The following is a 25,857-nucleotide window of genomic DNA, read 5'->3' on the forward strand; positions in this document are numbered from 1 at the left end:
TTGATTTCTGTTATCCTATTATGAGATGAAATTTCACTGTCACTATTACCTTCGACGACTGTTCTTTATACGTTATAATACGTTCAAATGACGACGATCTAAATTTTAACAAGGCCCAGAATACGACTTGACATTTGAAGGTCTCACGAAATATTGTCGATAAATGGATCTTCTGAGTCTTGTTCGATTTGTTATTGCTTCAACGTAAACACAAGTATCGAAGGAGTGGGATCCAAACAGACCTGGGCGCGTTAAGATCCTTCCATCGTGTTTATTGCTCTGTTAATTTACAAAATGTTGTGATTCTCCTATCTTAATACACTATACAAGTAGCACGCTTCGACCATTCTACCGGAGGCATGTCTCTTCGATAAAAAATTTTTTAATAACTTAAAACACTTTTATCGTAGCATATATTCTTTTTTCCTTTCCCCATAAATGCTAATTAAAGTGTCGAGGATATCTCGAGATTCGTTAATTCCAGATAGCGAACCGTACACTTTCAGCGCGTACACATATGTCTCGAGCCTCGTTTAAAATTTTATTGCCACCAACTTAATTACATACACAACATTTCTAGCAAGAAGCATTATCGCGAATCCTGTACGTTCCCTTTGGCATTTTGTCTATTTATTTAACAGGCGTTATACAATCCACTAGCGGTACTTTGACATCGTTAGTATCCTCTTCGAAATGCCAACCGATCTTTTAAAACCGTTTAATTTCAAACGGACGTTTCACCGTATCCGTTATTATCGATTATCTCGCGACCAATTTGGCACAGAGAGTTCCACAATTTTTCCTTCTGCTTCTACGTTCTCTGTTCGCGTATTAAACGCGAAGTTCGCCGAAGGACCCTCGCCATGCTCTGCCTCGCTGCACCTGACAGGACATTTTTCACCTCGAGCCCCGATCGAATACGCTCGACGCCGATCCTCCCACAGGCGTCGCGAATAATTCCACCGTGTATCGACCGTAATGGCTCTTGTGCTCACCAACTGTGACTCTTTCCCGAACGGCACAGAATTTTAAACGAGAGCCACAGGAGTCAAACTTTTATTACCTCGGAGTTCGAAAATGACACAAAGAACTTCAGAATAAATTAAATTCAACGTACAAAATTCTTTGGGTATGAATTTTGATTCTGGATTTATTTTTAACAAAGGGGTATTTATAATTCGATTTCATTTGAAACACCAAATTCGTGATCTAGTATATTTTTATTATGTTCCTATGCATTTTCCTTTCGATTTCGATTTCATTCCATTTCGCGGTTTTTGTGCCTAAAAATAGCCACGATGCAGAAAGTGTTCTCGTAATCGGCGTCCCGTTAACCGCAGGAAGCGTCGAGTTTAAGCTCGCGACAGGAACCGAAAGCAGCGATTACATTCAGCCGCGAAATCGCTTTCTTCCGATCGCAACGTGCGCACCAGAGCAAAAAAAATTAGGTTTCGCCAGATCGGAGGATGTCTCGAAAAGAGATCGGGAAAAGAACGTGTCTCGCGAAATCGATTCTTGGCTCGTTCACTGCCGGGGCCAAACCCCTCAAATTATCCAGGAAAACAAAACTTTGATTTTGGACAATTGGAAAATAGTCACAATTTGTCATAGAACTTATTTTTACAGCTACAAAACTCGAGAGTGCTATATGGATTTATTTTCTTTAACATCTAATCTCGAGAATTCATTTTTGTTAGCTTTTCAGTGAATAGCCATGTTACCCATTTATTGAAATAATAGATAACCAGCAAGACCAACTATAAGGCTATAAGATATTCCAGCAGTTAATCTAGGTATAGAAAAATTTATTAACCCTTTGCTATACAATAATGAGTCTGACTCGTGACAAGTTCTTGATGTCAAGTTTCACTATCATGAGGCTACTCATTGGTTATCAAGACTTAAAATTTAAACAAAATTAAATACTATACGTTAGAAAAATTACATTAAATCGTACGTTAAGGGGTTAAAGGAAGCAATTCTGGAGGTATAATCATTCAAAAATTTATGAAAACATAATCCGTGTTTAGTCTAAATTGTATTATTGAACACTCATAGTCGGTTATTGCCAAAAAAAATTAACGTTGAACCGATAATAAGGCAACGTAAATTTATAATATATAAAAATTTGTTCTGACGTCAAGCAAGCTTGAAAGATTGGGTCCAAAGTGACCCAGCCTCGACATCCAATTGTTAAAATTGGAACAAGATGCATCTTACGCAATCGAGAGAGTCTCAAGTATCGAAAACTACGGTTTAGCAATCTCGTATTACTGTCCCTCGGGGGTTGTCGAACGTTGCACTCCGGCCAGAGAATCGCAAGATCCTTGTTCATCCTTGGGTACGCCTTGACACGGATAAATCCGTTAAATCATCGCGTTAAGTAACGCCTTAATGAAAGGTGAAATGCTCCAGCTCCGTTGATTTCGTAACGCGATGGTGATCGGCGAGGAAGCGTTGTCGTCGTCGATCATCGGGCGTGACTTTTCTCTATTTTCCCCGATCGGATCGGGGCACAGAGGCCCCGAGAGACCGTATCGAGGCGGGGAATCTGCGACAGGAGCCGCGTAAATCGTAGATAAGAGTTCCGCGTAACGATAGGAACGAGCGTCTTTGCGTTTCACCGATTGAAAATCGTTTTACAGCGCCCGTAACCGCTAACGGGGCGGGTTTTGCTTCCGAACGATGAAACATTCCCGTCAAATTATAATCTCCGATCGAACTGGAGCACCCGGCTCTCGTTTTGTGCCTGTGCAGTCGACCAGCGAGAAATTCCCCCAGCGGAATCGAGACGATCACTGGACCAAGGAGCTCCGACGTATTTTAAAATATCGTCGAACGTTGCAAAGGATAACTGCTTCCTCGACTGCGTTGTATGTGCTCTCGTAAGTCGAGTATGGAGACTCTTTTGCAAAAATATTCCCCGTTTTCGCGAGGAATGCAGGAAGCGATCCACTCGACAGCTTGCCAAGTCGAGGATTCGGAAATAAAAATTCGATAAATTATAAGCGATAGAAAAGAAGTGGTCAAATAATTTTATTAACACTTTGGTTACCACGTCACCCATATACGGATGACAGGATTTTCCAATTATGGAACTAGAAAAATTAATTCTCAAGTTTAAATGTCGAGGGAAATAAATTTAGATAGATTACAAAAATAAGTACGGAAACAAATTTTAAAATTAAAATTTTAGTCCTCCAAAAAATTGTACCGTTTTCATCTGGCAGTGAATGTGTTAGAGTCCAACCACAACTGGCGACGTTTCGATCGTTCTAGCTTTAAGAGGGTTGGAAGTTTACGAAGGATTTTACGCCGTGAAAATGGATTTATTATGGAATATCAGAAAATAGTGTTTCCGGTGGACCATATTGAACTCGACACAGCAGTATTTTCCTCGACGTCCAAGAATTCCAGAGGGTAATTCTTGGAAGAGAAAGCAGAACTACCATGCAAAACATACCACATGTGTAGTTAGACAGTTAGACCCACCGCAGCGCGCATCTGCCGATCACCCGTAACACGTCCACCTTCTTGTTGACACTAACTACCAATAGGACAGACCAGACGTTTCTATCAAGAGCATATTCACACCTCCGGAGGCAGTTAACAAGTCAGAAATACAGCGCAAGGTGTAACGCATACAAGACGATTCTAGCTTGGCACATTAACTTTAAGACGGCAAGGACACCTTGACTTTTATAGTCTCGTAACTGATGAGAAATGGAAACCACGATCTTAATCGTCGCAAAACCACAAATAACTTTTGCCTACTTAAAAGTACACCATGTGGTTTCTAATAAACTTCTAAGTAAACACTGTGAATTCAGTGAATTCTTATGAGCCTCATAAATGAGTAACTGAAAACATATGCATCTACTTAATTCTCCCTCTAAAAATATAATTCGTAATATGGCTTCTTCGAGCTAAAACTGAGATGTGGATCCTCATGCTTTGGATGATTCTCATGTGGTTTATAATAAACTTCAAAGTAAACACTGTGAATTCAGTGAACTCCTATGAGCTTCATAAATTAGTAACTGAAAACATATGTATCTACTTGATTTTCCCTCCAAAAATATAATTCGTAATATGGCTCCTTCGAGCTAAAATTAAGATGTGGATTATCATTCTTTGGATGATTCTCATTTGATCTGCTTTTACAAAATAGAAGTTTATCGAAAACCTTTTGAGTATCCCATGTGACCCCTTCCACGTTTAATTTAAATAACTGTATAGACCTGGTCCCAGAAATTTGGTAACCCGATGTCTGTAATTGTTTGCAACATGTTATCAAAATGCGAGGAGGGTTACTCGTAAAGCGGATCTCCCGGTTCCTCGATGTAACGTTCGTCCATAAAACACGGTTCCTCGTTGTCTATTCATGCCACGTTCGAAAGCCGTGCAACGAGAAGGGTTAAGAAGTTTACCACAAAAGAATCGCCATCGCATAAATTCGCCCGTGACGCAAAAACGTGTCTGGGAACGGCGCATAAAGAGAGCGGTCGGGGAGCGTGTAAACAGTACGTAAAGTCGATCGTCGTTCTTCGCGGGCAGCCATTACTTACGATAACACCGGCCGAAAGGGGCAGGAGCAAAAGAAAGGAGAGACATAGAAACTCTACGGGTCGGTCGAAAGAGCGAGATCGACGTTGAAACGAACGAGAGGGAAAAGGATAGTGCTCGCAATAGCGTTGCTAATCGGCTCGCTGTTCTTGGAGCACGTTACGTTCATATTGCTATATCCTTGCCGGCAATGAACTTGCGGCAATTCACTCCGCAGGGTATACGGTCGTTGGCTGCCCACTAATTATTATGCATTACGCTAGCCGTGCTTTCGCGAGCATGCTTAGCCTTTTAGAGCATCGGCTCTTAACCTTTTTAAGCTCGCGAAACAATTTCAAAGAAGATTCTTGATCTTCGCGGGCTTGGACAATTTAAAGAAATCTGGAGCTATTTCGTTAATTCTGAATAATTTTATTCGGAGTGCATGCGAGGACATTTGGTCGATCGTCATTTGTCTCTGTCGCGTTCGTTGTTAATTGTTTTGTGCTTTGACAGAGTGTTTTAGAGTGAATCGTCTATGGTGAATACTAGAAATTATGTTATTCGTTTGGTTGACTTGTTTTGTTACAGATGGTTATCAAAATGATGGGAATCAGAATATTCAAGATTGAGAAAATTACTACTGAGAAGGCAGTGGTTAAACGCGAAGAAATAGGTCTCAGAATGTAGAATAATATGTTTTTGTAGGCTTTGTTTCAAGGAGTATGACTTGGAGATTAGCGCAAGTAGAAATAGCGAGCATTGGACAGACATGCCAGGGAAACCTCTATTATCTCGAAAACGAAGCATTGTAGGAAATATGTTATTCTACGTTATTGACTTACTTTTTCATGTAGAAATTGATTACTATTATTTAAGAAACATTGCATATAATGAGAAAAATTTATTATTTATTGAGTCCTAATATTATTCTTTATATTTTTATATAAATTATATTATTTATTCAGTCATTTATTATTTAGTTTAACCACCAATGATTTTATTGTTTCGAAAGAATAAAATCGTAGAATAAAATGATAAGCACGATGCTTGCTTCGTCGAATTATGGTAATAGTTTCGAAAACTACAGAAATTAAAAATTTCTCTGATAGTTAAGTATTGCTGTTTTAGATTGTCGAAATGTTTCGACGATTGATCACGGGGGCTTTCGGTCCAACCAATCGTGAATTATCGCTGTCCTCGGGAGCTCTCCTTGCAAGGGAAGAGGTCCTTGAGGGTATGGCTCAAAGCCCACGTTCGCGATGAATAATAGGAAATCGTAGATAATCGATTAAGCCGTGAAGAACAGGATTATCGCAGAAAGCCTACTCGATCGTACCTAATGAGTCAGGTTTGCTCGAGTTGCCAAACAGTGAAGAGAAATGGACCTGGGAGGGTATTATAATCGTTAATGTCTTCGCCCGGCAGGAAATATTGCTTCAACGCAGTGTGAAGCACCTTCGAGTACGTCTACCCAAAGCTAGCTTGGAAAATTCATTTTACAAAGGCTATGCAATTATGCAGAAACTGTACGCGCTAATAGTCGAAATCTCGGGGATGAAAATATAAAAAGAAATTCTTGAATGAACAGATACAAAAATAATTCGAGAAACAAGTAGAAACACTGAGTAATGGACAGACATGGTAGCCAAAAACAAAACTTTCAAATTCATTTACTTCATAAATTTGGTTTCGAATTTATAGACTTTGCACGTATAAATTTTAATCCTTGAATCGATCTATCTTTATTTTTATCTTGTTTTCATCCAGCATACGCAATGTTTTAAGCAAATATAAACAAATTTCTCCCCTCGTTCTGCTATGTACACTGCTACAACCTGTTGCTCGGTAGATATTTACCATTATAATTGCCCCCAAAATATTGAGAATCGCTTCCCTGTGCGTTGGGAAACACGGATATACCTTCCGAATACAAACAAATTTTCATATTCGCCGTAGATTCTATCAATGAAAAAGTTGTTAAACCATACTTAACGAGTCTTTTAGCACACGCGAGGCGTAACGTGTAATCAGATGAATGGACAAGGACCGTATGCATGCGACGAGAAAAACGTGTATGTAAATTTTAAATTGCACGGAAACCGTGCGAGGCACGCGTAACTGGAGTCGCCTAGCTGTAGAAATATATACGGAGGAAATAAAGCGATTAATCGTATTGGATCCGTTCATCGAGGGGTCGATAATCGACGGAGGAGTCGCCGAATGTTCGAAGCGTTTTCCACGATACGATATTAAACGAGATCCTTGTCTACTCGGACTGCCTCGTCTCCGTGGTCATCGACTTCGTAAATGAGCGGCGTGCAGCGTGCATCGCGAATGGACGCGACTTCTATTTTGCGCGCGAGAACTCGTTTATCCGCGGGATGCCCATTCACCTCGGAGGCGCGCGTCTTCCTTTATTTGTTTGCCAATTTAATTGCAAAAAAATCAACGAGCCCTAACCCCCTGTTCTCCTTCATCCTCCGAGCTGCTCCCTTTCTGCCCCCTTCGCGGCGGCCAGCCTCAAGTCCCCCAGTTTCAAGTTTACGATGACATAGAACGACGTTGCCAGGAACTCCGGCAGCCATTGGCGTCCCCCCTGTAAAATATACTCTGCACCGCGCTTTATTGTTCGCCAATTTAACTGGTTACTCGTGATTTATACGTTTTCCATGTTTTATTCACCCGGTTAACGCTCCTCCGTACCCGCCGATACAAAATATGAACGCGTACCTCCGACATCACCGAGCTGTCCTAATTAGGACTGGAAAAGTTTCGCTTTTCAAATTAATACACGCTCTCAGATTTCTCTCGCGGAACAATTAATACTCGTCTTCGTTTCGCAGTATCCACAGCCTGCGACCGATTAGAGAAATCACGATTTTTATCTCGACGAAGAAATTCTCTAATTTTAGATCGTTCGCGTCTAAACAAACTTTGCATAAATTTTGTGCTCGAGCTAATTATCCACGAGTAATTAGATCCCTGCTTTATGTATCGATGTTACAAATTTGTGAACATACAGATAAAATCGACGTATCGTGCGATGAGATCAGAAAGTTTCGATCTTTCGAAGCAGGAAAATTAAGATTAACATGCAACGTGTATAAGATATTTTTATATTTCAACAGGTTTACAAAATCGTGGAGTAAATTTTAACGTTAGATTAGACATTCGAGGGGTTTAAATTTTAATTTATAGAGGAAACGATCAAATGATTTGGACTTGTTGATATATGATGCATCGAAAGTCGAGTTCTGCCGTTTATGAATGAAGAAGTCAAGATTTTTATCTCCACGAAGAAATTCTCTAATTTTAGATTGTTTGCATCTAAATAAACTTTGCATAAATTTAGTGCTCGAACTAACTATTCACGAGGAATTAGATCTCTGCTTTATGCATCGATCTTACAAATTTGTGAACATACAGATAAAATCGAATTAACGTATCGTGCGATGGGATTAGAAATTGTTCATTTTTCAAAGCAGGAAAATTAAGATGAACATGCAAGGTGTGTAAGTAAATTTTAATATTAGATTAGACATTCGAGGGGATTAAATTTCAATTTATCGAGGAAACGATCCAATGATTTGGACTTGTTGGTATATGTTGCATCGAAAGTCGAGTTCTGTCATTTCGAATGCTTCTTTTGTTTGCCCTTTATGAAAATACAGAAAAGCAGACGCCTATGTCGAGTACCCGGGTACGTAGTTACACCCGGTTTGATCTCCCGCCCTGCATTCCGTTCGCGCGAACACGCGCGCGCTCCGCTCGCGGTATTAGCATATAAATTATGTTATCGTGATTTATGTTCCCATGCCGCGTGCCCACACAAGCACTGGGGGAGCTACTGATTAAAATTCGAGACGGCCGGATCCGAAGGTCTATCGAACGACAATGCGCCGTGAAATGGATCAATTTCCGTTCGATTTTTCATTTTTCCCGGGAAAAGTGGCTCTCCTTGGCCTCTCCTCGCTTCCACGCTACTTTACTCGCTATAACTCTGCTCTGTTAGTGTTGTCGATCGATAATGACTGACTCTCGTCATCGATAGATCACTTACGATTCTAATCGGACAGCTCAACTTTACTTACTGAACGACGATCTGCTTTTCCTTTTTCCAAAAGTTTTATTTATTCTAAATTTATTCTGTATATTTAATAATTCCTTGTTGAAACAAAGCTTTTGCAATTTATTTAAGAATTCTATTCGAGCTTATTTAGACTCTAAAATTTTTTTAGTTTCCACTTGATAGTTTGCAAAAAACGTTCATAGTAATTTGAACTATATCTGAATAATTTCTCGAATGAACATTAAACAAAATTGTGCGATTTTTCTGATACATACGTAAGCGCGTATTTACCGCACATTTCATGCACATGCTTAGCATATATTTTACATATACTTTGCATACTTACGACGTACCATACTTACATAAACTTCCGCAGTCTACCGATACAATGTTGGTTAACAAGTCCCGTACGGGTCGACAATAAATATTAAATATAAATACTCTTGAATATATTCGTGGAAAAAATTGTACGAAATGTTAGGTCAAGGGTTGGATATAATATTAAAAATGGGAACGAAGCAAATAGATTAAAGTTAAAATAATTAGATATTTATTTTTAACTTCATTGATAAAAATGTAAAGACAATTCGAACGAGTTTGAAAAGTTTCGAGTCTCTTCCATCGTCCCGGGACGCCCTATTGTCGAGGGAATTAAAAGTCGCCAGTAATTGGCGGGAAATCTCTTCGTCAAACATGGAATTACCGAACGCATTAATCACATCGCGTCATTCCGCGTGCACCTTAATACGCCGTTCATGCTCGTAATTTCTGCTCCAGAATGCTCAACGAGCCCCGCGTACAACAACGTTACTCCCATCGACTCTATCCGATCTAACCGTTACGCTTATGGACGTAAAACAAGAAAGAAAAACCGCTAGCAGCCCGCCGCCAGCCACGGTTTAATCAGATATTAATTAGGCAAAACAACGTACGCGCGATGGACTCTTAAACGGACCAAGTATCATATTGATGCGTGGCTTCCTATTAAGATTACACAACTGTATCAACGGAACGTATCTGGAACACAAGTTATTTGTAGCATCTAAACGAGAAAAACATTAACGAACAAGACATTGATAACCATCGATAGCGGGGAATAAATTTGAATAAACGCAATCTTTCTAACACAATTCTTACGATAGTTCATTGCTTTAATATTCACAGGTCGGTCAAAAATCAACGTCGAGACGATCAGTTATTTTTTTGGGAGGGACAGGAAATGCTATTTTTCCCTCTACGACCACTGAAGCAGTTACTCCATTACGATCGAAGCACAGTGATCGCGGATGCCTCGAGATACCTTTTTTGTCGCAGTTGCGTGGAAATCTGCATACAGAAATCCTTCTCTGTAATTCCTCGTCGAATTCGCATGGATGTTTCAAAAACTTTACGATCCTATCGCCGGGCGCGACGACGCTGCTCCGGAGTATCGTGTTCTAAACGTTCGACAAGCGTGACCGATAGAAAATGCGTGTAATCAAATATCGGCTCCGCGAGTTGTGTTATAAAGAAGTGAATGTAACAAACTGGTATCCTTGGTTGCACTGCGGTTATGGGCGGAGAAGGCCGGCACAAAGCATGGTGTTTTTGCGGCAATGTTCGTGGCAGAAATCGCCATGCGGATGGAAAGTGTCCGCTCGATTGCTGCATCGGCCATCTTCAAGGTAACGTGATCAACGTATCGTAATAACGGTCATTTAAGGACAGTTCGCGGCGATTCGCGGCTTGCTCACCGGCTAGGAAACGCAAGGTAAATATTGTTCTGCGCGAACGGACGCTGACGACCATACCAATGGTCTCTGAAGAGGTTTAATGGGGTATTTCTCGGGCAAAAAAGACACCTAACGCGTCCAAAAATGATTCAAGTTGGAGAATCTTTTTTAGAAATTAAATATCTAGATGTCTCAACTTTTGACTCTATTTTCAAATTTTTCACGAAACTTCTTTCGCTAGAACGTTGTTAGACGCAACACTTGGCAAGGAATGAAAAAGAAAATTGTCTTCCACATGATCTACGATTTAAAAAAAATTTCAATCGTGGAAATGGTCGTTTTGCTCCAGATCAGGCTGCCATTTTGAATAGAAAATCAATTTACGTGTGAAATAAAAATATCCCCGTGCTCTACGAATAATTAACGTCTCAGGTGCGCAATAAATTTGTTAAGATCCGTAAATATCGTGCGTTTACAACCTGGTGCGAACCTATAATACCCAATTAGGGATCGCGGATCGGCGTGTGAACTTTTTTGCAAACGGTTGGCCCGGTTATGCAAATGAGAAAAACAACGCGAGCCGTTTCGTGCATCGTCGGGGACCGAATCGTCATCCGTGTATCTGCCTACAGCATCTACGAGTCGGTTGCTGCAGCAGTTGTCTCCAAGGCAATACGTTGAAGCGTAATAACGGTAACTCGACGGGAACATGGTAATTTGCATTTCTTTGAAGCCCGCTACGGAACTTAGGAAGTGGTATTCTCGTTGACTATTTAAATATTCCACTCGATATTCGTGCCATTTCACGAATTTAAACTAGCGAGTCGCATAAGATCTTCGTACGTGCACGTTCTCCGTTCGACGAACCTTGGATATTAGCTTATATTTTGGGATTTATCATCCATGGTCTAGTTTTTAAAATGATTAAACTTGAAAATTCAACTACAGTGAATTTTCAAAGTCGATTTTCTCGAAAACGAAGCTCCAATCGTAATGTATTGAAACGAAAGTTACAAATTTTTATTCTTTATTTTCTGTACCATCATTACAGATATATTAGAAATGTTTCAGATGGATTTATGGATCAAAAATAACCTTACGGACTTTCGTGGCCCAATTTGACTGCCATAACGACCAGAAAATATTTCGACGAAATTAAAAAATTTCAAATCATTCTAGAAAAATAATTATTGGTTGCAGGAGCAAATTACAATCATTTTTGGTCAATACACATATCCCCGAATTCCCACGCACTTTCGAGAAAAAAATTCATTACTGAAAATATGACGTCTGATTACCCTGAAAAAAAAAATTTCAAATGGTTCTAAAAAAATTATTTCTAGCTGCAGGGGTCAATTACAATCATTTTTGGTGAATAGACACACCCTCGAAATCCTACACAGTTTCGAGAAAAAAATTCATTAACGAAAGTATAATCAGGAGGCCAGAAATGGGCGAATCTTTGAAACATCATAACTCCTGAACGGATTGGGCGATTTTAATGTTTCAAAATGCAGACAATGCGTATTATTGGAGTTCTAGAGCCCCAGAAAAATAGGCAGAAAAGATTCATTGGATGTAAGGGACAAGTGGAACTTTAAACGTTAATGATTTTTGTTTTATTGTGGCCTCTAGAAACTCTCACTAAATTTTTCCCAGAATTGGTCGAACACCCTGCATATTATTGCAACGAATCAAATGTGTTTGAGAGTACAGACATTTTTCTGGTGATTTAAGAGCAGAAGGGTGAAGATAAAATTAGCTTTTCCCATCTTCGTGTATTTTTCCATCCTGTCAAGCCCCGCGCGAAGCCTCTGGAGATACATATGCCCTATTGTATTCACCGCCAGCGAGAGGCATTGTTGCTCGGACTGACAGTACGGCCGCGGAAAGGTTACAGGGTTCATGGCGTATCAGCCTGAACGGATCCTAAATCGCCGAGGGCGGCGTAGTCCTCCGCTTGGTAATCCACCGTAAGCGACCAAAGGAGTTCCTTCGCCTTGAGAAGAGGGCGTCCCTTATCTTTATGCATATTTCACGGCGCTTTGCGTCGGGCGAATGCTCGTGCGGAAACGAGGAACTCGGGCGCATGTGCGCCGCATCTTTACGACTTGCGCCATAGAGACCTTCCTAGAGATGCAACGTGCACGTGCGCCTGTGCAAAGGACACGGCCAGTCATACATGCGTTTCAACGGGCAATACCTTGCTCTACCAGTTGCCAAGAATACCATTTCCGTAATCGACCAGGAACCAGGAGACCCTGTTGCGGCCTAACGAGGTCCATTCTCGCGGAAATTATCGTCTTATCAAGATGTTTCGCCCATAGTTGCACCGCATTTTGATCTATGGACTCGCGAAACCTTCCACCGCCTAGGGAATTTAACGCTGTGGGCGATTGGTGCCTCGTCGAGCTATACAGAAATCCCCTTGCTAAATTGCTTATTATTAACACATTGACTGTCAGACCAAAACTTTGATGTTAGACAATTGTTAACTACGTTGTTAAGAATAACTGAAAATCTAAGGTAGTACGCGATCTATTGTCTTGAGACAAGTGTACCTACTATCTAATAATCAATCAGTCATCTAAAATAAACCCTAATATAAAATTAACATACGTAAATTTAAATTCGTCTTAGCAACTATTTTCGTAACCAAAATTCATGAATCCTATTCAAATTTGTTTCGTTTAATATTTCAGCTTGAGAATTAATTGCATTAGTCCCAAAGTGAAAAATCTTGTCACCCATATATGGAAGACGTGACAGTCAAAGTATTAAAAATATAAGTCGTCTTTTGAGCAATCTCTGAGCAACAATACACATCTCGTTGAGATAAAGTAACGAAACGGAAGTAACGTTTGGACACAATTTTGTCCACAGCACCATTGATACCATTGACGCGTTAAGAACAAACCTGTGTACAGAAGCATTGCGCAACAGTACCGCATGGCGTATTATACATGCAAGGCGCGCGTAGATCACATTCCGCGTGTGTTTTGCATCCAAAGCGAGTTATCGAACTGTGGCATAGGGACGACGTCTCGACGACTCCGACAAAGTTCTAAGCATTTAAATGGCCGACGTGCACGCCGTACTAACGAATCGTTCAAGTAATTGGTTACGTCCAACAGGACATTTTGTATTTCGTAAAAGCTCGCGATCAAGTTTCCTTGCATGAGCAACGTACGGAGAAATTAGGCTCTGTCGAGTGTTACGACAGGTGAACCTTGACGGTTGAATTGTCTCGAAGTTTTAGGCAATTACTCGTAGAATCGGAGACAGAGTGACTTGAATGACAATCTCGAGTTTAGTTTGGAGAAAAATGTAAAATTTAGACACGCGTTTATGCGAATATTTAGTGTGCTATGATTCTATTCTGAAGTATATTACGTATTTAAGGATCGTTCCATCATCCTCGGTTTAATTTAACCGAACTACCGTTACCAGCTGTTATCTGAAGTACATAAACAATAGCGGCGGCGGCATTACTGAGGCAAGTATCTGGTCTTTTATCACTGCACGCGTCTGCTGGCATTTTCGTACCGGAAGTGCGGGATTATAGATATCAGGGCATTTGCATAGATCGATAACGAATGCGCGGCATAATTAAGTCGCGGAACGAGATAACGCTTCGTGTTTCCTTCTACGCGTTTGCGGTCCAATGTCTGATACTCAATTTTATAGAGATATCGAGCGTCTTTTTACTCGCGTACAGTACGGTAACATTAGGCAAATTTCATTCGCGAATAGCGATTTAAATTTTAGATTCGTTCGTCGATCGAAAAAGTTCCTCGATCGAATCCAGCGTGCGCAAGAATTTACGAATCGAAACGTAAAATAAAGGACTGTGTTTAGCAGATAACGTGTCTTCTCGATTAAAAGTGTCTCAAATATACTTCAGAACGTTACGAATAAATATCCAGAAACCGGACGAACCGCAGAACTAGCAAAGTGAATGATTAATAAAATTCGCATTCATACACCGTTAATTAAATACCATTTCTCGCGAATGAAATATGAATTTACCATCGTCCAAACGAACTTATTATTCAATCTGATAAACAAACTCGCGGCCAATTTCTGTAAACCTGAAATACTCGAATGTATTTTTCGAGAAGGATATCTTCCCCGATCCTTTGACCGCAATATTTATATTAATCGATGATTTTATCTCTGTTTACTATCCATTTCCGCATAAGGCTCACCGGTACGCGGAGTAACACGATTCCGCGGTGCATCCAGCGATGCACGGCTGCATCGTTGTACTGGTGTTTGCTTCGAGATCGTGTTTCACGTTGAAGCGGAAAATGTATCGCAGATATGTGTGCTCCTGGCATAATATCCGCAATAAAACGACTCGAGGTGTCACTCGTGAACCGGAATGGTGTTGTTTATGCACTGAAACTCAATGTGTTTATAATGTGCTCATAAAAATATTCATCCCATAAGCAATGTCCTTTCCAATCATCGATATATTTTAGTTCTGTCTATTTCTTTCATAGTTAGACAAGGTTCTATTTCGATTAAAGTCTTTAGTCTTGGAACGTTGTTTTTTAAACTCAAGTTCCAAGCATGTTCACCATGCATTTTTAAAATTTTTTAAATTTGTATAGTATACAATACCGCAAATGAAGAAATTAAAATTTCTTTCTTGGTACCAAATAAAGTTAGGTTCGATATTGATCGCCAAAAGTCATCTCGACTCCGACTGAACCGTTCACCCCTTATATAAACTGTAGATTGTGATCTTCCCTGTACGTTGCGGAGCCAGTTTTCCCCCTTGCGTCGCGTCATTGTTAACAAGATAAATTTTCAACCGAAGAAGACGTTTAGATAGATCTAAAAATTCCTGGTATCCAAGAAACTAAAAATAAGACAAACCCAAAATTTTTTATCGTATGTTTCCATCAAACAATACAACGATACGTTCACATTTGATTTTATTGGCTCAACAAAACAGAATGCTTCGAGCGTTCGGTTATAAATAACCGCTGTTTTGATATATCGCGATACGTTGAATATTAATGAAATCGGAATTTAATTTTTAACCCGTACGAAGGTAATGCGCATTAAAACTTGAATTTCCAATATCCTTTTACGAAGCCACTAATTTTTTTCGAGTCCCGTTGCGTTTCAGTAAAATAAATCGTACGACGCGGCAACGTTACGCTCTTGTGTCACGCTTTCACTCCGCCGGGACAAGTTTAAATTCATGCACGGCCATTTCACAGATATTACTAATTACAATATGCTCTTGTTTTTAATAAGCGAGCGGCGGTTATTGTCTCGACAAACGCGCTTTTTCTTCCTGATCGAACGAACGCGCGCGCTAATTGTCCCAAAGTTTGTACTGCGCGGTCGACCGAATTTACGAGTAAAAGTGCAATTAGATTTAACCGATATCCATCTAAACGCGGACGGAATTAACGACAATATTCTAAATGGAACGACGGGGCAACGACGAGGAGAAGTTAAACGAGACGGAGCGTTCGTGGCGGCCCGATCGTTGCACGTTGATGGTATCTCAAAGTCGATTGTGGCGAACAATAATTAACCGAGGCAATAAATAAACTGGCCCCGCGCATTGTGAAACGATAAAACGTAACTGCGGCCGTTTCTATGGCGACTCTAATTAGTCTGACGTTTATAGTGCGTTGATCCGATTCGCCCGGCACTACAGAAATTATGTTTCCTTATCAGATGAACATGGATGCATTTCGCACTGTTTTGAAAGGTTTACAGTGTTTAATCGCGTCGCTGATAGTCACGCTACCTTTGCTATTTAAATTGATTTGTGACGCAAATTAGGCACCGGAGAACCATGCACTCCGTCAGCAGTTATTTATCAATAAAACTTGGAAATCTTTTAGCAATTCGTTGGGTTTCTATAAGGTTTTGACTTTCGAAATTATTTAGTTACAATTATCTCTCGTGGAAGCCTTTGTATTTTAATTTGCACATAATTTAAACTTTGTGTAGAGTGTTCCAAACGATTTCCTTGCTGCTTTTAATTTTTTTCTGGTAATTAATTCTAAGTAAAATAGACGTTAATTAGACGCGTGCCTCGATATATCAATACGTCTCGAAACTCGTAACCGTAACAGTTCCAACGTTAAACAAACATCGTTTCACACCCAGAGGTTACAAACAATGCAAGCTGCAACTGTACTTTGTGTATTATCATTGCACCTGTCTACCATCAATTCATCAAAGTCTTTCGATGAAAATAGATTCCTAAAAATAGGATTTCCCTCGCCTTTGTTGGTCCCGGTACAAGGTAAAGAGATATTTCAACGATCTTTCAACGTCTGCTTCCGAAAGACCGTTTACACCTTGGCGTAAACTATTCTTCGGGATTAGGTAAGCTTTACGACCCTAAAATCGTGCAGAACGAACGCATAAAGCGTTTTATGGATGAGCTGGCGGATTTATTTCGGAGCAGGTGTCGAAAGCGTACAATTTAAAAGAGAAGAAGGTAGCAAAATGGTGGGTTACCGGGACTGACTAGTACAAAGATGCCATTGTCACGATTCTGAACCCCTGGGAATGAACCGAACTACTATCTTTGAGTCTTTCTCGGTGGATTTTGCTACGAGGAGCAGACGTGGTTAACTTTCCCCCCCGGAGGGATGCCCCAACCCCTAACGAGAGCTCATTGAAACTGAAGGGCACTCTCCCGTTGGAAGGCGTGTCCGAATTCTATTTCCCCCGACTGCCAACGTGAGTTTCACCGGGCAACTCTGAATAAACCATGCGGAAAAAGGAACGGAATCTAGGCTATTGTGCCTGATTTCGATGCTAACCCAGTCATCGATAATTTCCAATTTATTTCCCCAACCCTTCGGTGAACTTCGTTCGGGGACATGCAAACCTCTCAGAGTCACGAAATTCTTCTCTGAACCGAATAATAATTCTTTGCAAGTTTGCAAAATTAACGATAATAATATATAAAGAATTTATCAAATTCAATCAGAAATAATAAAGTTCAAATTTGGAACAAAATTAAATATATTTATAGTGGTGGATGAATATTCTGAATATAGTTCTTGACATAAAGCTACGCTGAGTTTCATCGAAATCACCGTGTAACGGATGACGTCCCTCGTTAGTCAAGTAAACGACGCCCACGCACGAGTTTTTGTTCCCGATACGGAGTCCCCTGTTCCACATGCACGCGGATTCACGTGTACACGTGAAACGAAGGCTGTACGCGTTTCAACGCGCGATGTTATTTCACGTGATATTAACCCATTAGCTTACTTTGTCGGTCGCGGGTGCGAAGTCGTTTCTTACTTCGAGAGGACGTCGAAGTTTTCAACCGAGTTTTTAACAGTGAAAGCACAGAGCACATAGAGACTAACCTAGTTGATTTTCTTTTCCAGAGACTCTTGTTAGAAAGACAATAAAAAGGACAATAAAAGGGCTTCGATACTTCTATGTGCTATCGAATCTTGCAGTATAGATTTCAAAATTCATTAGCGACGACTAGGTGCTGGATTCTCTTCCTTTGGTGTGGTTATATTTTGTGGTAGGTTTCTCTTAGATAGTTCAGGGTATTTTCTATGTGTTTCTGTGACATCAAGGCTAATAGGTGATGTTATCTTGTATTTTGTACAAATGTTTTATGTACATGGTGATACGTATGCACGAGTCGAGATTTAATGTTTTCAAACAGCGCTCATTAACACTACGTATTTACGTATTACGAAATAAACACGTCCTATCTTGTTGGCTGTCGAAACGAGAATGATTTCAAAATCATTAGCGATTATTTACAACATTTTAGGATAGACTCTCAGCTTACTTTAGTAAATAGATCTTTAGGAAAATATGTTCCTGATGGAGTTATACATCGAATATTATCGAGCAAACGTTGAATAAAATGTGTCTCGCGCGAAACAAAGGTACGATACGGGGCATGCGTGTCCCCCGCTGGAGTGAACGTGTTAAACGCACGCGAAACAAGAGTCACTACGATCTACCCATGGGGCCCGTGTATCCGTTTCACATGAAATAAGGGGCACTACGGTCTAGCCATGTTCTCTGCAATGATTTTCACGGCGACACGCGTACACGTGTATTTTAATAGACGTTCTTGTATCGTAGGCTTCGCCTCATTGTATCCAGGATCGCGCCCGACAGAGGTCGAGACTCGCGGAAATAAATTTCGTACGAAATCCGCGTGGCTTTCCCGTAACGACAGCCCGTGCCTCGCGCACAATTAAAAGGGAGAAAAAAATGTACGTTGCAAGGATCACGACGCGTCGTATAGCTAGCAAGACTATAGAACGTCCGCCACTTAACTCGTTGCTTCGTCCTATCCCTCCGACAAGGTTGCCTCGCGAAATTGCTCGTAATTCATATTGTCTCATTCCGGCGTAACGGTGCATCCAATCAACGCCAATCTCACTTCGGAAACGACGAGTTGTAAAAACGAACGAACGCTCGACGAAGGGACACGTTCGCGCTTCGGTCGTGTCGTTCGCGTCACCGAAACCGCGTCTCGCCGAGAATTACGCCGGAAAATTCTCCGGTTTCCAGTTCTCCCCCACCTCCTTGTACGGTCGTACGATAAATAAAATAATAATCCCGCCGGTTGGTAACAAAACACCGCGATTAAGTCGAACGACCGTGCCCCGGCTCGCTGTTGCAACGACCCGTGCCGCCATGTAACCACTCGTGTTTGCCCTCGAATGAAAAGAATATCGCCGCATAATGGGTGGACGGTAGTCACGTTGTAACAGATCGTTACATCGAAAAATGCCCTCCCCGTACCAGCCAGCTGAAGGGAATGCACACGGCTACGTACACACAGCCTAGATAATCCACGATAATGCAGCGCACGTCGACTCACCTGAAACAAATTGTAACCTTTATCGTACATCCACATCTCGTCGGCTGGATGCTCCTTGGGACTCTCCCGTTGGCTGGCGTTCAGAACCTGAGGAGGCGGACCCCTGGTCAGCTGAATCGCCAGGGACCTTTGAAGGAGCAAGAGGCATCGGGAGGGTCCCGAGCCTCCGGGGCCCGTTCCGTCTCCCAAGATCGAGGCCATTTTTCTCGGCCCGTTTCTAACGATTCCGACGACTCGGCGGTGGCATCACGGGTCCTGAACAGAAAACAAACACAGGACGTTAACCTCTCCATTTTAAACTTACGATGATAGTTGGTAGAAATGTTGTAAATAGACTGCGGATGTTTATGCACTTGTGGGAATTTTTTATTCTCAAGAAACTGCAGAATGCACTTAATATGGAAAAATATATAAGAAATAAATTTAGAGAGACAACCCTGTACAAAGCTCCCATTTCATTAATTCTGTTCAGATCCGCTGTTTAGTTAGAAAGGCACACCATTGAATTAATAAATATTTCTCCTTTTTATTGTACAATTTGAACAAATGTCAAGCATCTTTCTAGACATAGAAAACTAACGTACCAAACACCTCAAACTGTCCACGAAAATGATAGTTTTTAGACAATTGGAAACTAGTGTATCCATAATTTATCATAGAACTTATTCTTACAGCCTCGTTAAAATTCAAGAATCCTATGTTTAACTAGAAAGAAATTAAGGATCATCTAAAACAAAATATTTAATCTTATGAACATTATAAAGTTGAAATTGTTTTCATATCGATCACTAAATAAAATATGCTTGTTTAAACCTGAACAAAATATTTTGCTTCCAGCAATGTGTTATAAATACTAAAATTTAAGGAGTGACTCTATTTTAAACATCACATTCTGCTGTAGATGATTTATATGTCGTTCTGTACTGTCCCCATTCTACATTTATATTTCCGGTGATGCAACCGGCATTGCCGAAACATGTGTTACGACATGTTTTCTTACTTTTACTTTCGTTTCAATTTCCGCAGATATAATTGGACCGTTATCCATGGAAAATTCACGTATATACGACCAACTAATTCTGCAAAAATGTGGACGACTAATTATGGTGGAAATAATAGAAACTGTAATTAGTTTCGGTTGTCGGTATTATACAATGCACATTGCATAACCATAATTATAAGTGACTTTTACTCTTCCATTATTTTATAAGGTTACAATTTGGTTTCTGACGGGGACCCAATAATGGAATCGAAACGTTCAAATTGGATATGATGATGTAATTAAGGTCATTTTTCTCGAAACCTAATTACAAAAGTATTCCTCTTATTATCACATATCTTTTTCATATTAATTTTATATACAGATTGAAAGAAGATACAAAAAATTTGGAACCATTTTATATTGAGCTTGTTAAAGACAAAATTATTTGTCATTATAATAATAATTTTTGTCAAAACTCAGTCATCGGAGTTTTGTCTCTTTTTTTTGTATTTCTGTTGTAACAAAGTTCAGAAGAGATCAAGTCTCCGGGGGAACAATTTTTTCCGACATTTCCTGCGTTAAAAGCTTCGCGTTGATGCAATCATGTTCCCTTCCTACACAATTCTACTCAGCCACGTCTTTCCCCTTCATCGCGTGCCTTTTTCTCGAGACGCGTCCCAATGGCCACGTGGATTTTCGCGGATAAGATTCCTCCAGCCTGCTGATGACTGAGGGTGGCGTAAATCAATTAGACGGTCCGGCCTGCTAGTTGTTGATACAATAAAGACAAACGTGACGTTGCCTTATGGCTCACAGGAAACGAGGAGCGAGAACCGGAGGGTAGAACCGAACGTGTCTCATTAGCAACGAGTGTTTCGAATACTTTAGTAAATTTCATCCTCGCTAGAACGCGAATTCCACGCACCAACTACATTTGATAGCGTCTACCTTCCTTTAGAAGCCTGATTTCTACGAAGAAATTAAATCCCATGTGTTATCGCGACGATAATCGAAGCTCGAGAGAGTATAGGAGTCTTAAATACCATAAAACATTTACCCTTTCATGGTGTACACAAACTGTGGATTTCAACATTCGACTAACATATCAAATTATCGAAATTTAACAATACTTAATATAATCTAAATATACTCCACATAGTGTAAACGATTTCTATAAAATGTAAAAATTATTGGAGTCAATGAATTCTGAATTTTCTTATAATTTACGTTCGTTGTTTTCGAATCGATTAATTCAAATTAGAAATTTCTAAAAAAAAGAAAGAGAAACAATGTTTAGACTTGGACCTTTTTACGCGTCGATTTACGCTCAGTGTTTTACGATGGCGTTAATTAATTTTAAACGGCATCGGTTGCTCTAAACGTTAAGCGAGCAGCAATGTTCGTCGAACGACGGGAATGTTTGAAGTGGCTCGAACCACTTGGAATAATGTAACTAATGCAAAGTGGTGCTTTAGCGCTCCTTCTGTCCATTTTGCTCAAGTCAAGGCTACACTTACTCGCGCATGAAACTTTTGCAAATCGGGATAACGGTGCGGTGAACTCGCCGCGTTATCTTTCCGCCATGTAATCGCTGATAAGCGTAGTCGCTAAAAAACTTTTGATACAGAAAAGAGATCGTTGCTAATCTGCAAAGTTCGCAGCACAGTCTAGAGAACCTGAACGAAACCTACGCGTTTAAATAAATCCGTAACATTTACTTTTTTCTTTCAAAAAACTGGAGTATTTTTCAATTATTTTTATTTAAAAATATACACGTTATATTGAAAGTCCAAAATTAATTATGCCCACAGGTTGAAAAGAGAAACTTAATTATTTGTATGAACCGAAGAATTAACCGATGAAAACATTGTATTAATAAAATAATTTATGACTGACTTTTTTTCGATAACAGGCAATATTATTCATCGATCGAAGGAAATATTCGCCGAGAGAATTCCGGCGTACCACCAATTTCTTCGATAGAGCCCAAACTGCAACACTATATTAATGGAATTGTCTGGATCGACTACGCCTTGGATCCACGCCAAAGACGCGAGATTACTTCGTTGATTCCTTCCAGGCCCCACAATTCGATGCGACCGTAATTGCCAGGCTACCGTGCCAAATTTATGGACGTTCCATTTTCGCGAAAAGGACTAGGCATTTTGGAGCATGTGCCTTGGCACGTTGTAAAGTAATGCAATATTCAACGACCGCGATCGTCACGCTATCGCCCCGGGTCACGTAACTTACAGCATGTAACATCATATCTCAGAGAACATATATGTTGCACCAATCTGAAAAATCTATTACATTACCATCTTCTGCTTAAATTTTATAACGAAACCTTCGGGATCGTAAAACGTATTTTTAAGCGATTTAGATCTGAACTGTCAAATATCATTGCCCATTTTTGACAAAGTTTTATTTCGTATTTTTTCCTATAATAAGTATAATGATCAAATTAAAAAAAGAGCATCTGAAGTTTGTAGTCGAAGAAATATTACAACACTGAAGTCACGGATATTAAAAATCAAAGTACCTAGAAATTTAGCAAGAACGATCTATCGATCAGCGTTAGGGGTACCCACCACTATCTACGATTTATCCAGCCAGTTGATTCGAGCGGCCAATAACTCTGTAATTATTGGGTTTGCCAAGAAAGTCTTGCAATGTTTTCGATTTTTCACACACGTGGGAACTTTTACATTCGAATGTGATAGAATGTTCTCGAAGCTTCTGCCCGAGGCATACATAACACGGCTGCTACTACGAGTTGAGCAATCATGGCTTCGATCGACCAACCGTATCTACGGGCTATCGCCTACTACGAGTACTTGCAAGGCCGTTCAGCAAGAACCACCGCAACCAATATGTACACTGCATTCAACGACAACGTCGTCCAGTATTCCACTATGTCCCGTTGGTTTCAACGCTTCGAGGAAGAAGAGTCTGATCCCGTTCTAGCCGTCCATCTGCCACTGTCGAACACTCACGGCCGCCCTCGAAGCCAAACTAAACACCACTAACCGTCAACGACCCTCCAACGCGACCATCTGCAATCGTTTTCGCGAGAAAGTTATCAAAAAGTCTCGTGTCAACTTGGATCTCTCGCCTAAGAAACTAAGAAACGCGATTTTTTAAGGGAAATTGTCATCTGGGGACGAAAACTTGTCTTAATATGAAATTTCTTTATTAATATACTAGTATAGAATCTTTTAACTCTGATAGATTATAAAAAAAATATTATTCAAATGGAAAAATACCCTAATATGTCAAGTCTTGCGTATTAAAGTCGACACATTTCTAACATTCACGAGGTATTCGTAAAATAAATCTATTCTATTTCGTGGCCATTCCTTGTACGAACAAATTTAAACAAAATTAAGTACTATACGTTTGAAAAATTATTTGGACTTAAATTGTGTGTGAAGGGGTTGATATAAAAGTAATATCGTTTGCAACTACAAATAGAATCACTTATGTTCAAACGAAACTATTACATATATCTAAAATATAATCATAGCAGCAGGTGTATAGGAAAGCAGAGATTCTCTTCTATTTCTGAGAATGCTCTATTTCGAGTTGCTTTTAACTGACACCACCGTGACAGCCGCCATGAGCTCGACTCCAACAGTTGGCCGACGCAAACCGCGAAACGCGACCATGTCTGTCTTCTCCACAACACGTGTCAACGTTTCAATGTTGAGCATATTCACCTGACCTCATCCTATTTGACTTCCACCTTTTTTGGGCCATCAAGTACCATTTTTGCAAAAAGAGATCAGTCTCGATCTGAGATATTCAAACTCTTCGATTTGAGGCCACCTAAATTCTAACTTGGGGGACATTGAACATCAGTCAAATGAATTGAAGTTTCAAATCTGTCGTTAAGGATGTTCTAAAAGATCGACCATTCGCGTAACCCATTTAAATTTGACTATTTTAAACTACAAAAAGTGACACAACTCGTGGTATCCAAATAATAAAATGCATAACCGAACGTGTTAAACAGAAAATTGTATACCCCGTCGCACAGTCCCGTTCGAATTACGTAATAGTCTTTACAATCAATTAGAGTCGCATATATTAACTCCAGTTACGTGCTTCGCTCTATAATTTTGCAACACCCTGCGTACACGTTCGTTATTTAACGATCAGATTATTTTCACAGAGTCACGTCGCTCGACGCGCGAAATAAGCGAATAGATGTTCCTAACAGGACAATAACGCGACTTTCTCAGTATTCAATTAGCGGGTTGTTCGTCATATTTTATTATCGTGTCCAATCTTGAGAATGAACGAAACTTTTCTCCCGACGCCGCGGAACTGAATGATAGAAACGTGGACCTAAATGGGGGATAGACACGCGATCCGTTCACGAGAAAAATGGTTCCGTTATGTTTTTTTTCTGTTTGCACGGTCGCTTAATTTCCTTCGTTTCACCTTGTACCGGCACCGGCGTCCCGATATTTGTTCGGCTAAAAATCGCGGGAAGAAAAAAAAGCCAACTTCCTTCGACGTGACTCATCGACGTGTGTGTGCTATCATAGCGCGTATCCGTACTACGCGGTCGTGTATTCTTTGCCGCGTTAAAAGGAAACGATCTATCCGAGATCGACGAGACAAGAAACACAAATAACCGACAGCTCGTACGAGACAGGTTGAAAACGGAACGGACGCCACAAGTTTACACTAACTATATCGAGGTTTGGTATATCGTAGGCTTTGGTATGTTTATAGAATTCTACAGTTTTTTAAATTTGATTAAGAATTTATAAAAGAATTTACTAATTTTTCAAACTTTTGGAAATTGTTGATGTCACAGCTGCTTGAAGAATAGTGCTTCTTAAAAGTAAATTGTAACTAATTAAAAATGATCAAACTCGAATCCATATTAACACACTCCTGTTAGAGTTACTTATATCGATCATTTAAATGTATATGTAGGAGATTTGTATTGAATATTTGTGTCGCGCTATAGTTTTGATGAATGTTAACTTATGTGCAAAAGGGTTGAAAGTGTTCGTGAAGGAATGGAAACAACAATGGAAAAACGAGTGGTTGTGAAAGACAGACGTGATTCTTATATGACATTAATTTGTGTAAAAAGATTGTGTTCGTGGTGTAATTTAAATTCGTTTATATAATTTGTTCCAAATACAATTCTCTTTGTTAAATACATTAATTTAAAATGATTGTACAGGACTACGATCGCCAGTCTCCAGAAAATTGAATAAACACAAATTTCAGAAAGTCACGAATTCTGGCTGATCCATCGTCGAAACAGAGTTTTAAAAAATCGAGGTCGTACCGAAATTCTGCGGATACGAGACAGCCCGTCACCGATGTCACTGACTCCGTTTCACCTCGCGCTAATTTAAAGAACGGAAGACATCCGGTCTCGGCCCGCGCAGAGGAGACTTCCTGCAGCGTGAGTCACCGTCGTGTCTTTGCATCATGACGGATCTCATTAACTTGCCGTCAGTCATGCCGACTTCGCTATAACCGCACGTCCCTGAAACTGACCATCTAGATCTACCAATGGATCGATCCCTGGAGCTCAACGATCTCCCCTCCCCCTCCTGTTCGTACCAATTTCAATCCGTTCCATCCGTACCGCACGTGTCAAGTGAAAGCGTTCCAACAGTCGCGTTATTTTCGAGGGAAACCTATAAAGTTTCATTGC

At 40.2% G+C, this 25,857-nt stretch overlaps 1 protein-coding gene across 2 annotated transcripts in view; it reads right to left on the reverse strand.

The window, feature by feature from the left end:
• LOC122395863 (storkhead-box protein 2) overlaps window positions 1–25,857 on the reverse strand; it is a 154,514-nt gene that overhangs the window by 60,502 nt on the left and 68,155 nt on the right. For both annotated transcript variants that reach the window (XM_043393772.1, XM_043393771.1), the window contains exon 2: window positions 19,187–19,441. In XM_043393772.1, the coding sequence (XP_043249707.1) occupies window positions 19,187–19,387 (201 nt within the window). In that variant the 5' untranslated portion in view covers window positions 19,388–19,441. The remainder of the gene's footprint in view (window positions 1–19,186; window positions 19,442–25,857) is intronic.

This window comes from Colletes gigas, unplaced genomic scaffold (assembly GCF_013123115.1).
Source record: "Colletes gigas isolate AHSC1104 unplaced genomic scaffold, ASM1312311v1 Colletes_gigas_Sc00006, whole genome shotgun sequence".
Classification (NCBI taxonomy): domain Eukaryota; kingdom Metazoa; phylum Arthropoda; class Insecta; order Hymenoptera; family Colletidae; genus Colletes; species Colletes gigas.